At 33.9% G+C, this 16,344-nt stretch overlaps 2 protein-coding genes across 2 annotated transcripts; one reads left to right on the forward strand and one right to left on the reverse strand.

Annotated features, from left to right (window-relative positions):
* Positions 1-1,162: 1,162 nt before the first annotated feature.
* On the forward strand, positions 1,163-2,459 carry PKNH_1100100 (hypothetical protein, conserved in P.knowlesi; the record flags this gene model as incomplete). Its single annotated transcript, XM_039114117.1, has 2 exons — positions 1,163-1,246; positions 1,797-2,459. 2 exons carry the CDS (start codon positions 1,163-1,165, stop codon positions 2,457-2,459), a joined length of 747 nt encoding a protein of 248 aa, XP_038969737.1.
* Positions 2,460-9,091: 6,632 nt separating this feature from the next.
* On the reverse strand, positions 9,092-12,793 carry PKNH_1100200 (SICAvar, type II; the record flags this gene model as incomplete). The annotated part of the gene is made up of 4 exons (XM_002261147.1): positions 9,092-9,436; positions 10,195-11,198; positions 11,367-12,546; positions 12,719-12,793. 4 exons carry the CDS (start codon positions 12,791-12,793, stop codon positions 9,092-9,094), a joined length of 2,604 nt encoding a protein of 867 aa, XP_002261183.1.
* Positions 12,794-16,344: the final 3,551 nt, after the last annotated feature.

Here is a 16,344-nt window from a genome sequence, read left to right on the forward strand (position 1 = left end):
TAGGGTTAAGTTGAAAGTAGTATCAGGCTTTAGGGTCAGGGTGAATGTTGGTTCAGGATTTAGGATTAAGTTGAAAGTAGTATCAGGTTTCAGTGTTAGATTGAATGTAGGATAACGGTTTAGGTTTAATTTGTGTAGAGTATAGTTTTAGGGTTTAGGGTTTAGGTTTAATCTTTGTTGAGTATAGGTTTAGGGTTTGGGGTGTAGGTTTTATGTTTGCAGAGTATAGTTTTAGGGTTCATGGGTTCAGGTTTTAGGGTTTAGGATTTAGGTTTAAAGTTTGTAAAGTACAGGTTTAGGGTTTAGGTTTAATGTTCGCATAGTATAGATTCAGGGTTCATGTTTGTGGATTTTGAGCTTATATTAATGTTCTATGGGAGAAGAATGTATAGGTGTATGTATGGGTGGATGAAAATGGATCAAAAAAAGAAAAGGCTAGTGATTGTATAGAAGAGGAGAATATGATTTGTTTGGGAATTAAAATAAACATAAAGGAGGACGAAAAAATGGGAGGAATACCTAAGGGAAGGAATTAAAAAGGGAATGAAGTAGGGGGAAGAAAACAAAAGAAATACAGGTGGAAAATTGTAATATTTAGGAGAGTTGCGTACATTTAATTTTTTTTTTCTCTCTTTGCTTTTTTTTTTTTTATTTTCTTCTATTTCTTATTTTCTCTTTTTAATTTTTTGTTTTCCTATTTCCCTTAATTTATTATTATTTTTTTTTTTTATTATTTATAATTTTATTATTATTTTTTCTCCTTGTAAATGAGGAAATGTTTTTTCCTTATGTTGGAATGTTTTAATTAGAATGGAGAATGAATTGTATAATAGTTGGAAATGTGGGGGGATGTTTCTTTTTTCTTTTATTTATTTATTTTTTTTTTTTTGATCTTTAAACCTACTCTTCCTAATAAAGATATACCTTCTAATAAAGATATTCTTTCTAATAAAGATATTTATTTCTAATAAAGATATTCTTTCTAATAAAGATATTCTTTCTAATAAAGATATTCTTTCTAATAAAGATATTTATTTCTAATAAAGATATTTATTTCCAATAAAGATATTCTTTCTAATATAAATTTATATAGCGAAGGACAAATAGAATATTCACATGTTAAATTGAAGCAAAACAAATACAGCAGACGTGAGAAAAAAAAATGGCACCTTTTTCTTTTATAAAAACATCCACATTAATCTTTGCATACCTATTCTTATGGTATCAAACCAATGATCAACACCAGGTATGAATAACAGAAAAAATTTTTTTTGTAATATTTTTTACAACTATAGGAGGAAATAAATATATAGGGGCTGAAAACGTATACATATATATATATATTATATATTATTTTGCCACACCAAATTATTATTCATATTTATTATTCATGTTTAAGGAAAAAAGGGGGGGAAGGTTTCAGGGGTATAGGAGTAAGATTCCGGGTTCCAGGTTTATGGATTAGGGTTCAGGGTTCCGGGTTTAGGAGGAAGGTTGTAGGGGTGTTTGAATGAGGTTGTATTGGTGTTGGAATAAGGTTTTAGCGGTATGGGGGTAAGGTTTTCAGGGTGTTAAAAGTTAGATTCCAGGTTATAGACATAAAGTTTCAGGTCATACAGAGTAGGGTTCAGGGGTTAGTGTTTAGTTTGCTTTGAAGGGGGGGGAGAGAAGGAAAGGAAAAAGGAAAGGGGGGATGGGGGGGGGAAGGAAAACCTTCCCCCCTTTTTTCCTTAGACCATTCCTTACATATTCATATTTTCTATATATATATATATATGTTTGTTTTTTTTTTTTAGGTGAGTGCATTAAGCACATTAAAGGATGATGATGTGTCAGATTCAAACAGTTTATACTCATCAGAGGAAGATATAAATAATGGAAATGGTCATTTAAAGACATTACAAGCAGATGGAACAAATGGTCCCCATAAGGGTTATGGGGATTATCATCATCCCCTTAAAAGGGGAGGGGGAGGAACTTCTCCCCCCTTTGGGGGACAATACCCTCATCCTACAAGAAGATATGGAACCACAGAAAAAGACCACGTCACTTCAAATTTTGGAACCTTGAAGAGTGGAACACCAAAAAATAAAAGTTTCTCTCAAAGGAGTAAAAGGGTGAAGGATGTATTTAAAGCTTTATGGAAGAAATGTGTATGTCATGGTCATAAACATCAACGTTTGGTAATAATTTTTGCGATAGTTATTATGGTGGTACTATATTTATTATTTTTGCAATTTGGTTGCGCAGGTATGGGATCCCATGAATTCTTCTTGCCCCTAGGGGCTATGGAGAAGGGAAAGGATTTGATTAATATTTATTCCTGCGTTAAGACGGCTTCCGATTCATCAGGAATAATTTCTGTAATTCCAGCACTAATAGGGGCCCTTGTGATAGGTGCCTTATTTGGATTTTATTGCTGGAAACTGGAGCAATGTAAGAAAAGAGAAAAATTTTAAATATATATATCATGCCTATGAAATCTACACCACGAAAAGAAAAAAAAAAAAAAAAAAAGTGAGAGGATATTTTTGCTAAGAAGATTATGGAGTGTAATTTTTTTTCTTCTTTTTTTCCTTTTTTTTTTTTTTTTTTTCTTTTCTTTTATTTTTCGTTCCTCTTTAATTATTTTTTTTTCTTTTTTATTTCATTTTTTTTTTTTTTTTTTTTTTCTATATAAACTCACAAACATATGTAAGACACCGTTTTAGATGAAAAACTGCATAGAATGTGCAAACACAGTTTTAAATGTCAACCAGTTAAAAGGAAACCATTTAAATGTGAACCAGTTAAATGTGAATACAGTTAAATGTGAATAGAGTTAAATGTAAACCATTTAAATGTCAACCAGTTAAAATGATAACTCCGTAAAAAAGTGTATAAAAAGTTTTAGATGAAAACTGCATTAAATGTGCAAACACAGCTTTAAATGTCAACCAGTTAAAAGGAAACCATTTAAATGTGAACCAGTTAAATGTGAACCAGTTAAATGTGAATACAGTTAAATGTGAATAGAGTTAAATGTAAACCATTTAAATGTCAACCAGTTAAATGTCAAGCAGTTAAATGGGAACCAGTTAAATGGGAACCAGTTAAATGGGAACCAGTTAAATGGGAACCAGTTAAATGGGAACCAGTTAAAATGATAACTCCGTAGAAAAATGTATTGTACAGTTTTAGATGATAAACTGCATTTAATGTGCAAACACAATTAAATGTGAACACCATTTAAAATGATAACTCCGCGGAGAAGTGTATGCACAGTTTTAGATGAAAACTGCATAAAATGTGCGAACACAATTAAATGTAAACCATTTAAATATCAACCAGTTAAATGTCAACCAGTTAAATGTTAACCAGTTAAATGTTAACCAGTTAAATGTAAACCAGTTAAAATGATAACTCCGTAAAAAATGTATTGCACAGTTTTAAATGTCAACCAGTTAAAATGATAACTCCGTAAAAAAGTGTATGCGCAGTTTTAGATAATAAACTGCATTAAATGTGCGAACACAATTAAATGTGAAGACAATTGAATGTGAAGACAATTAAATGTGAACCATTTAAATGTCAACCAGTTAAATGTCAAGCAGTTAAATGGGAACCAGTTAAATGGGAACCAGTTAAAATGATAACTCCGTAGAAAAATGTATTGTACAGTTTTAGATGATAAACTGCATTTAATGTGCAAACACAATTAAATGTGAACACCATTTAAAATGATAACTCGGCGGAGAAGTGTATGCACAGTTTTAGATGAAAACTGCATTAAATGTGCGTACACAGTTAAATGTGAACACCGTTAAATGTGAACCAGATAAAATGGAAACTGCGTAAAATGTATTGCACAGTTTTAAATGAAAACTGCCTAGAAAATTGTACGAACACAGTTAAATGGGAACCAGTTAAAATGATAACTGCATAAAATGTATGCACAGCGTTTTAGATGAAAACTGTGTAAAAAAAAATGTGTGAACACAGTTAAATGTGAACCAGTTAAATGTGAACACAGTTAAATGTGAACACCATTTTAAATGATAATTCCGTAAAAAAGTGTATACACAGTTTTAAATGATAACTCCGTAAAAAATGTATGCACAGTTTTAGATGAAAAACTGCATTAAATGTGCGAACACAATTAAGTATGAACCACTTAATTGGAAACTACGTAAAGAATGTTTGCACAGTTTTAGATGAAAACTGCGTAAAATGAAAACTCTGAATTGTGTTGACAGTTTTAGTAGATGAGAACTGCATAAAATGTGCGAACACAGTTAAATGTAGAGCAGTTAAATGTCAACCAGTTAGATGTCAACTAGTTAAATGTGAAGACAATTAGATGTAAACATCGTTAAATGTGAACCAGTTAAAATGATAACTCCGTAAAAAAGTGTATGCATAGTTTTAGATGAAAAACTGCATTAAATGTGCGAACGCAGTTTTAAATGTCAACCAGTTAAATGTCAACCAGTTAAATGGAAACCATTTAAATGTGAACCAGTTAAAATGATAACTCCGTGAAAAAATGTATTGCACAGTTTTAGATGAAAACTGCATAAAATGTGCGAACACAATTAAATGTGAACACCATTTTAAATGATAACTCCGTAAAAAAATGTATTGCACAGTTTCAGATGAAAAACTGCATTTAATATGCAAACACAGTTTTAAATGTAAACCATTTAAGTGTCAACCAGTTAAATGTCAACCAGTTAAATGTTAACCAGTTAAATGTCAACCAGTTAAATGTGAACCAGTTAAATGTGAACCAGTTAAATGTAAACCCGTTAAAATGATAACTCCGTAAAAAATGTATTGCACAGTTTTAAATGTCAACCAGTTAAAATGATAACTCCGTAAAAAAGTGTATGCGCAGTTTTAGATAATAAACTGCATTAAATGTGCGAACACAATTAAATGTGAAGACAATTGAATGTGAAGACAATTAAATGTGAACCATTTAAATGTCAACCAGTTAAATGTCAAGCAGTTAAATGGGAACCAGTTAAATGGGAACCAGTTAAAATGATAACTCCGTAGAAAAATGTATTGTACAGTTTTAGATGATAAACTGCATTTAATGTGCAAACACAATTAAATGTGAACACCATTTAAAATGATAACTCGGCGGAGAAGTGTATGCACAGTTTTAGATGAAAACTGCATTAAATGTGCGTACACAGTTAAATGTGAACACCGTTAAATGTGAACCAGATAAAATGGAAACTGCGTAAAATGTATTGCACAGTTTTAAATGAAAACTGCCTAGAAAATTGTACGAACACAGTTAAATGGGAACCAGTTAAAATGATAACTGCATAAAATGTATGCACAGCGTTTTAGATGAAAACTGTGTAAAAAAAAATGTGTGAACACAGTTAAATGTGAACCAGTTAAATGTGAACACAGTTAAATGTGAACACCATTTTAAATGATAATTCCGTAAAAAAGTGTATACACAGTTGTAAATGATAACTCCGTAAAAAATGTATGCACAGTTTTAGATGAAAAACTGCATTAAATGTGCGAACACAATTAAGTATGAACCACTTAATTGGAAACTACGTAAAGAATGTTTGCACAGTTTTAGATGAAAACTGCGTAAAATGAAAACTCTGAATTGTGTTGACAGTTTTAGTAGATGAGAACTGCATAAAATGTGCGAACACAGTTAAATGTAGAGCAGTTAAATGTCAACCAGTTAGATGTCAACTAGTTAAATGTGAAGACAATTAGATGTAAACATCGTTAAATGTGAACCAGTTAAAATGATAACTCCGTAAAAAAGTGTATGCATAGTTTTAGATGAAAAACTGCATTAAATGTGCGAACGCAGTTTTAAATGTCAACCAGTTAAATGTCAACCAGTTAAATGGAAACCATTTAAATGTGAACCAGTTAAAATGATAACTCCGTGAAAAAATGTATTGCACAGTTTTAGATGAAAACTGCATAAAATGTGCGAACACAATTAAATGTGAACACCATTTTAAATGATAACTCCGTAAAAAAATGTATTGCACAGTTTCAGATGAAAAACTGCATTTAATATGCAAACACAGTTTTAAATGTAAACCATTTAAGTGTCAACCAGTTAAATGTTAACCAGTTAAATGTCAACCAGTTAAATGTGAACCAGTTAAATGTGAACCAGTTAAATGTAAACCAGTTAAAATGATAACTCCGTAAAAAATGTATTGCACAGTTTTAAATGTCAACCAGTTAAAATGATAACTCCGTAAAAAAGTGTATGCGCAGTTTTAGATAATAAACTGCATTAAATGTGCGAACACAATTAAATGTGAAGACAATTGAATGTGAAGACAATTAAATGTGAACCATTTAAATGTCAACCAGTTAAATGTCAAGCAGTTAAATGGGAACCAGTTAAATGGGAACCAGTTAAAATGATAACTCCGTAGAAAAATGTATTGTACAGTTTTAGATGATAAACTGCATTTAATGTGCAAACACAATTAAATGTGAACACCATTTAAAATGATAACTCGGCGGAGAAGTGTATGCACAGTTTTAGATGAAAACTGCATTAAATGTGCGTACACAGTTAAATGTGAACACCGTTAAATGTGAACCAGATAAAATGGAAACTGCGTAAAATGTATTGCACAGTTTTAAATGAAAACTGCCTAGAAAATTGTACGAACACAGTTAAATGGGAACCAGTTAAAATGATAACTGCATAAAATGTATGCACAGCGTTTTAGATGAAAACTGTGTAAAAAAAAATGTGTGAACACAGTTAAATGTGAACCAGTTAAATGTGAACACAGTTAAATGTGAACACCATTTTAAATGATAATTCCGTAAAAAAGTGTATACACAGTTTTAAATGATAACTCCGTAAAAAATGTATGCACAGTTTTAGATGAAAAACTGCATTAAATGTGCGAACACAATTAAGTATGAACCACTTAATTGGAAACTACGTAAAGAATGTTTGCACAGTTTTAGATGAAAACTGCGTAAAATGAAAACTCTGAATTGTGTTGACAGTTTTAGTAGATGAGAACTGCATAAAATGTGCGAACACAGTTAAATGTAGAGCAGTTAAATGTCAACCAGTTAGATGTCAACTAGTTAAATGTGAAGACAATTAGATGTAAACATCGTTAAATGTGAACCAGTTAAAATGATAACTCCGTAAAAAAGTGTATGCATAGTTTTAGATGAAAAACTGCATTAAATGTGCGAACGCAGTTTTAAATGTCAACCAGTTAAATGTCAACCAGTTAAATGGAAACCATTTAAATGTGAACCAGTTAAAATGATAACTCCGTGAAAAAATGTATTGCACAGTTTTAGATGAAAACTGCATAAAATGTGCGAACACAATTAAATGTGAACACCATTTTAAATGATAACTCCGTAAAAAAATGTATTGCACAGTTTCAGATGAAAAACTGCATTTAATATGCAAACACAGTTTTAAATGTAAACCATTTAAGTGTCAACCAGTTAAATGTCAACCAGTTAAATGTTAACCAGTTAAATGTCAACCAGTTAAATGTGAACCAGTTAAATGTGAACCAGTTAAATGTAAACCCGTTAAAATGATAACTCCGTAAAAAAGTGTATGCACAGTTTCAGATGAAAACTGCATTAAATCTGCGAACACAGCTTAAATGTGAACAGCGTTTTAGATGAAAACTGCATTAAATGTGCAAACACAATTAAATGTGAACTAGTTAAATGTTAACCAGTTAAAATTATAACTACGTAAAAAAATGTATTGCACAGTTTTAGATGAAAAACTGCATTAAATGTGCAAACACAATTAAATGGAAACCATTTAAATGTGAACTAGTTAAATGTGAAGACAGTTAAATGTAAACCATTTAAATGTGAACACAGTTAAATGTGAACACAGTTAAATGTCAACCAGTTAAAATGATAACTCCGTAAAAAATGTATTGCACAGTTTTAGATGAAAAACTGCATAAAATATGCAAACACAGTTAAATGGGAACCAGTTAAATGGGAACCAGTTAAACGGGAACCAGTTAAATGGGAACCAGTTAAATGGAAACCAGTTAAAATAATAACTCCGTAAAAAAGTGTATGCACAGTTTTATGTCGATTGTACAACGCGTATCGCGCAAATGACACACATCCGGCAGCAGAAAAGTGCAAACAATACGACACATCTGTTGCTGTTCCGCGAACTGCGACGGTTATTTGGACATGCGCACCAAGCGAAATTAGACGGAAAAAAAAAAAAGGTGGCGACAAATGAAATTGTCCAAAGGGGGAAAAAAAATTGATGCCCCACTAACAAATTTATCACAAAGAAAAAAATTGCTGTCAAAGAAAAAATATATATATATCGTGATTTAATAATTTGTCCAAAATGTATTCAAAAAAAGGTATAGTGTGCCTAAGAAAATAAAGTTGTCACAAAGAAAAAATATATATCGTTAAACAAATTTTGTCACAAAGAAAAAAAATATATCGTTAAACAAATTTTGTCACAAGGAAAAAAAATATATCGTGCTTTAATAACAAATTTTATCACAGAAAATTAGCCAGAAGATAAAAAAAAAAAATAAAATAAAAATAATAGTCACAAAAAAAAAAAAATTGTAATTACAGAAAAAATTGTTGTCACAGAAAGAAAAAATTGTTGTCACAAAAAAAAAATAAATTGTAATTACAAAAAAAATTGTTGTCACAGAAAAAAAATATATATTAGCCAAACAAAAAAAAAAAAAAAAAAGTTTTGCATTGCGTGGTAGTTTATTCGCCTTCCGAAGCATGCACACGGGCAAACGAAAGGTGTGTAAAGAATAACCCACCTCCTTCTTTTTTTTTTCCCACTTCCTTCTTCTTTTTTTTGTTGTTTCAAATATACGAAGAAGAGGAACGTGCGAAATGGCTTGCACCGCGCCCGCACGCACACATACGGTGCAAGTATTCATTTTGATACATTGTTAGAAATTCGCAGAAAAAATTATCAAACAGCCAATTACAGCGGAAGAAAGGAAATTTTGTTTGCAGAAATATTCCGTCCTATTTCACATGGAACAGTTCTTTTTTCTTTTTTTTCTTTTTTTTTCTCCCCCGCTGCTTGTAGTTATGCGGATCCCATAAATTCCTCCACGATGATTTGAAGAAAATCGACTTTATCCATTAATGGCGGCGACCCATTGTTTGGTTCTTGGTTCTTGCATTCATTTACTTCCTCCAAGTGAACATGAATAATAGTTTTTTCGCTTATTCCTTTTAAGATATGTTTTTTTGCTCGCTGCCTTTCCGTACTAAATAGAGGATGGCGTCTTCTAACCATATAATACTGAGAAGGTGCATAAGATATGGTTAGAGCGCCTTTTTCCATATGTTCTTCCAAAGGGGGAGGACTCCTCGGTATTTGTGGCGCACGTCGGGAACGTCGTTTTTGCCGACCAGAAAATCCAAAATACTGCAACAGAACGGGCAAAAAAAAAAAAAAAAAAAGATGATTATTTAGGGTGCGATGAAAAAAAGAACAAACAATTTTATCAATTATATATGCGCACATTATAGTTAATTACACAAAATATATATGCACACATTATAGTTAATTACACAAAATATATATGTGCGTACAGTACAGTTAATTACACAAAACATATATGCATACATTATAGTTAATTACACACAATATATATATGCGCACATTATAGTTAATTACACAAAATTATATATGCATACATTATAGTTAATTACACAGAATTATATATGCATACATTATGGTTAATTACACAATATATATATGCACACATTATAGTTAATTACACAAAATATATATGCATACATTATATTTAATTACACAAAATATATATGCATACATTATAGTTAATTACACAAAATATATATGTGCGTACAGTACAGTTAATTACACAATTTATATATGCATACATTATAGTTAATTACACAAAATATATATGCGCACATTATAGTTAATTACACAAAATTATATATGCATACATTATAGTTAATTACACACAATATATATATGCACACATTATAGTTAATTACACAAAATATATATGCATACATTATAGTTAATTACACAAAATATATATGCATACATTATAGTTAATTACACAATATATATATGCACACATGATATATTATTATACAATACAGTTGTGTTTTTAATACATTTATTGTTAAAAATGTGTTTTTGTTCCTTACCTTAAAAAAAAGGAAACCAAATACAGAAACAGCTAATACAACAGGAATTATTGGAATATAGGGGATAATAACATCCTTTACATTCCTTATATCCCATTCTACAACCTTCGGTCGAGGTGGAGTTCTACCTCCTTGTGGTGTCCTACGCGGCCTTACGGTTATGCTACCAACAGCAGATGGTACACTACTACCAACAGGACCAGTATGTTGACTACTACCACCACCGGTACCACCGGCACCAGCAGCAGATCCTGGAGCCTCTGCTGCGGCCGCTGCTGGAGTACCAACTCCTGGTAAACCACCTACCCCTGGAACACCAGGTACAACCCCACCAGTGGAAACACTACCACCACCACCGGTACCACCGCCCCCAGCAACAGGTGCTAGAGCTGCCTCAGTAGCTGCTGTTGGTTCTGCAACACGAGCAACACCACCAGTATCAGCACCAGTACTTGCAGTACCACCAGGAGAAGTTGGTGAAGTACCAGAACCAGGGCTTCCACCATTAACGGCAAAAAGAGCATCTTTTGCAGCTTTTGCAACTTCTGCAGCTTTATCAGCTATTTTTATAGCGGGGGGTACTACTTTGGAAGCAGTATTAAGGGCGGAAGATGCTGCCCCATGTATAGCTGAGGGAATTACTGACGAAAATAATCCTTGCACCATATTGGATAATCCCCTTCCCAACCCCCAAAATATTTGACCAACAGAAGGTCCATTATCCGTTGTACTCACAGCATCATTCTGTCCTGCTGCCGCAGCAGCCAGACCACTACTGTCACCAGCAGCACCACCTGGACCAGGAAGAGTACCAGCCGCAGGTGCAGCTGCTGGAGTACCAACTCCTGGCACACCACCTACCCCTGGAACACCAGGTACAACCCCACCAGCACCTGGTACTAAACCACCCAGTACCCCGGCCCCTTCAGCTCCATCACCATTAACAGGAGCTGCAGGAGGGGCTAGTGGAACGGCAGGAGTGGATGGTTGTGATGATGATGATCCTTGAGGCGTGGGTTGTGATGGTGATGATTGCGATGGTTTTGTTGGTGTTTGTGTTGATGTAACAGGTGTTGATGATGCTTGACCACTCTGTTGTTGTTGCGGTGGTTGTGGGGGAGGTGGTTGTTGTGATGGTTGTGGTGGTTGACCTGGTCCTTCACCAGCATTACCAGCAGGTGGACTGCCACCACTACTCCCATCACCACTACCACCACCAGGAGCTGGAGGACCGGGACCACTAGCACCTGGGATACTAGAGGAGCTGGAGGAATTTCCTGAACTTGAACTCGAAGTGGAACTTGAAACGGAACTTGGATCGGAAACGGAAACGGGAGATGCAGGTGGTGTTGTTTGGGGTTCAGTTGATGCGGGAGGTTTTGTTTGTGTTCCTCCGGCTCCACCATTAGGAACTACAGCCCCTGACGAGACTGGTGATGCGTCCACAGAGGGGGAGGGATTTCGGGGTGCTGGTGCTGAAGTATCCTCAATAGTATCGCACTCGGCACGAGTACTTGCACTGATACCCCCTTGGCTTCCCCCAGCTCCTGCTAGTGGTCCCTGATATTTTCCGTCCACCTGATCATGCATGCCCTTTAATATATCCTCTATGTCCTTAATCTCATCCTTACCTTTGATGTAACATAGTGCTCTGGTCCATGATCCCTTTGACCATGTAGTCTTGTCAGTGATCAATTGTTGCATCTGACTCTCATTCTCTAATCCGAGCAGTTCAATAATATCCTTCCACTTGTCCCCTGCTTTCTTATCCCTCGTCAACCCATCACCATTTCCCCCTTCGCAGTCCTGCTTCCCCATTAACTTCTTAATACTTTCCCCTCCACCCTTCGTATCCTTCCCTATGGAGTCCTCTATTTCCGCCCAAAAAAATTTCCTCCCAATACTTAAACTTTTATAATCCATTTCTTTACATTTATTATGTTCCTTCTCCGCCTTCTTCTCCTTTATGGTTTTGTCTACTGCGTTCTGCACAATTGGAATCACTTTGCTTGGATCACAATGTGCTGCTAACATTTTTACTATAAGTATTTTTCCTATTATACATCTTAAATAATCTTGTACATGTTTCTCAGTTGAATCGGTTAACACTGTTTTTATCCATTCCCACATTTTCCCCTTGCCCCCGCCCTTAATCCCCTTCTGTCTTAATCTAGCTATCCAGAAGAATAATCTGATTAAAATTTTACATAAATTTTTACTCATGTCATCCTTCAATATTGGTTTTCCGTCTCCGTCAACAGCATCACACTCTGTCTTCTCATTGTCCGCCTTTTCTACCATATCATCCAGCATATCCTTGACCCTTTCCGTTACTCTTTGTAATAAAACACCCTAAGACGATGAATGTGGAAAAGAATATAACTATATTTATATACATAGATGTATATATATGCATATATATATGTATCCGTATTCTGGGATTCCAGTTCATCCCTATTATACATCCATATAAAGTAATTCCCTTATTCCTTAAGGAATAACGGAATATTACAGTTGCACTTACCGCGCTCATACCACCTGTTCCTTCTTCCGCTAGCAATTTTTTCATGAATTCTGCAAAGTACTCGAAGTCCTCCATCTTGAAATACCTTTTTATTTTTTTTTTTTCTACTTTTGATGTTGCTTATTCATCATTGGGTGTACCCTCTAAAGTGATAGGTTTCGCTCCTCCCTCCCCCCCTCCTTTTAATTTTTTGGCAGGGAGGGGTGGAACCTCTTTTTCCTTCAAGTTTGCACACTACCTTTTTTATATATATTTCGTCCATACCACAGCAACCCCCTTATTAAATTCAATCTGTCCTTACAACAACCCTTATTTTATTCAGGGGGGAATATTATCCCCCAAATAATCACTTTCCACCTTTTCTTTCTTATTCCTTATTTACCTTTCTTTAAAATATCCTCCCCCCCACCCTACCCCCCAACCTCCTTTTTTTTTTTTTTCTTTTAAAAATAATAAATAATAATTTTTGACATTTTCTTACATAATTCTCAGTTCCGTTCATTTCCATTCATTTTTCTTTGTTCGATTTCTACAAATTTCCCCTTCCGTCCGGTTGGTGTAGTTTCCGGTTTTCCTTCGTGTCTACGAGGAGTTTTTCCTTTCCTCCTTCTTTACCTCTAAAAAGACCTAAATCAAAAACCAAAACCTAAACCTAAAACCGGAACCTGACTTCTAACACCCAGAATCTGACTTTAAACACCCCTGTAATTTTAAATTATAAACCCGGAACCTGACTATTAACACCCCTACAACCGTATTCTGACACCACTAGAACCTTACTTTCTATAACCCTGAAAAGTTTCTTCTTTTTCTTTTCGTTCCTCCTTTATACTTCTACTCTCTTCCTTTTTTTATTTCATTTCTGTAGAATATTATACCTATTCCATATATACCTTTTCCTCTTCTTCACGTTATCCTACAATATAATATACACTTTGTTCCTTTTTTCTTCTATTCCGTTCTCTGTATGCAGCTTCAGCAATTGGTTTAATAGAACGAAATTTTTCCCCATTAAAAAAAAAGGGTCTCCTTCTCTCTTACATGCATTCTTCTCCAAATTATAAATGTGGAAAAAGGAAGTTGCTTCTTCCTCTTTAAAATATAACCTTCCCAAGGATACAAATTTTTTTGTCACAAAAAAAAAAAAAAAAAATTGACAAAACAAAAAACAACAAGGAAAAAAAACATCATTAAGAACAAAAATTTTTAATCATTGACGAAAAAAAAAAAAAAAAAAAAGAGTATTTTATTCACCACAAAAAAATTTTTTTTTATTGAACATACCGTTTTCTCTACAAGGCGAGAAAAATAAAAAAATTTGCCAATAGAGCACATTGCAAAAAAAAAAATGCATCGAAAAAAATATATTCTAGGGCACCGTTCTAGAATATAAAAATTGTTCACAACTACAAATGTATTTGCGTATTATAATGTTTGTTCATGTGGGGCTTTATGCACCCATTGTTGTAAGGAAAGTTCCTTCCTACTGGATTCAACAATTCTATTTTTTTTTTTTTCTCGTTCGAACAGAACACATAGAAGAACAGGAAATATATATATACAACATTCGGTTGTATTATGTTTCAGTTATTTATTCACATATGTTCTGTTGTATAAAATTCATTTGTTCTATATAAATGGTTCCTAACGTTACTCCCTCCTCCTTCTTTTTAACCTTCCGCTATGAAATTCCTTTTATATATATAATAGAAATATATCCTAAATAGGTAATTATCGCACTTATGAAATATATGTAAATGTAAAAACTGCCCCTAGAAGGAATTCCTCACGCTTTAAGTTTAATGGTTCAAAGTTCGGAGGTGATGTTGTTCGTTCAAGCCTCAGGATTCGGGGGCGATGTTATAGGTTCACTCTTGAGGGATTTAGGGTACAGGGTTTAGGGTTTGGGTTTAGGGTTTCAGGGTTTAGGGTTTAGGGTTCAGGGTTTAGGGTTCAGGGTTTAGGGTTCAGGGTTTATGGTTTCAGGGTTTAGGGTTCAGGGTTTAGGTTTTAGCGTTCAGGGTTTAGGGTTTAGGGTTTAGGGTTTAGGGTTCAGGGTTTAGGGTTCAGGGTTTAGTGTTTATGGGTTTAGGGTTCAGAGTTTAGTGGTTTAGGTTTAGGTGTTTAGGGTTTAGGGGCGTAAAAGTGGGTGACGGCTATCGGTAAGGTGGCTTCCATGTTAAGGGTAAAGTAGGTTCCGGGTTAGGCATAAGGTGGGTTCCGGGTTAAAAGTAAAGTGTGTTCCAGGTTAAAAGTGAAGTAGGTTTCGGGTTAAGGATAAAAGTGGGTTTCGGGTTAAGGACAAAAGTGGGTTCTGGGTTAAGGATAAAAGTGGGTTCTGGGTTAAGGATAAAAGTGGGTTCCGGGTTAAGGATAGAAGTGGGATCAGGGTTAAGGATGACGTATGTTCCGGGTTAAGGGTAAGGTGTGTTCCTGGTTAAGGGTAAAGTAGGTTCCGGCTTAAGGATAAGGTAGGTTACGGGTTAAGCGTAAGGTAGGTTACGGGTTAAGGATAAAAGTGGGTTTCGTGTTAAGGGTAATGTTTATATCCGGTTGTTAGAATTATGTTGCATGAGTATCAGAATGAAAAATGTTTGTATGGATATATGAATGGAAAATTTTTGTATGGGTATGAAAATGGCAAGGATATGGGGATAACTGAATTTAGGATGTAGACGTTTAGGTTTTAGGAAAGGCCATATGGTTTGTTATTTTACTGCTCATGTTGTTAGGGATATTGAATTTCGGATTTGTTTATAACGTCGATTGTATATTCTGTAAGAAACATAATATGTATGTCATAGGTATAGTAAATGTAGCAGCAGAAGGACACGTCGTACGTGCTGATCATATTTTCGAATAATGTTAAAATGGAACTGATCACGCAGGAAAATTTTTTGCTTAATGACATTATATAAGGACTGTTCATTCACTCTTTTTTTTTTTTTTTTTTTCTCTTGGCACATGACATTGCACTATGAAAAAAATAATACAATGTGTATTTTTTTCAAATTTTTTTTTTTCTTTTAATTTTTTTTGGATGAATGAAATTTTCAAATAACATATGTTCAGAATAAAATAGAAAAAGAATATTCAGTTAAAAAAAAAACAAGAATGCCCGGAACGCTGTGATTAATTCTGTGTATTCAGAAAAAAAAGAAAAAAAAAATTAAAAGAAGAAAAAAAAAATAAAATAAAATAAAAAATACTTCTTCCGTTCATTCCATTTTTTTTTCTTTTTTAATTATTGTGTGTTTCTTAAATGTGTAACACAACTGTTGTAATCTAGTCCCCGCGCCTGGGGGCGGGGGGGGGGGGGGCGTAGGCTTTGTAATTAAATTCTGTGAATAGCGTAGGAACTTATATATTATGCATTACACGTGAATTGTGCGCTCATTGTCTATAACTGCACATTTTCTCTTTTACCGAAAAAAAAAAAAAAAATTAGGAACAGGAGAAGGAAGAAACGAAAAGTAGATAGAAGGACACGTAAAGGAATGCACCGGAGAAAAAAAAAAAAAGGGAAGGAGGGACAAGTAAAAGAATGCGCAGTAATGAAGGATAAAACAATTTTTTCTTTAGCGTGATAAATAGTGTCTCGCATTCAGATGATTACATTTTTAGTA

Source organism: Plasmodium knowlesi, assembly GCF_000006355.2.
Source record: "Plasmodium knowlesi strain H genome assembly, chromosome: 11".
NCBI classification, from domain to species: domain Eukaryota; phylum Apicomplexa; class Aconoidasida; order Haemosporida; family Plasmodiidae; genus Plasmodium; species Plasmodium knowlesi.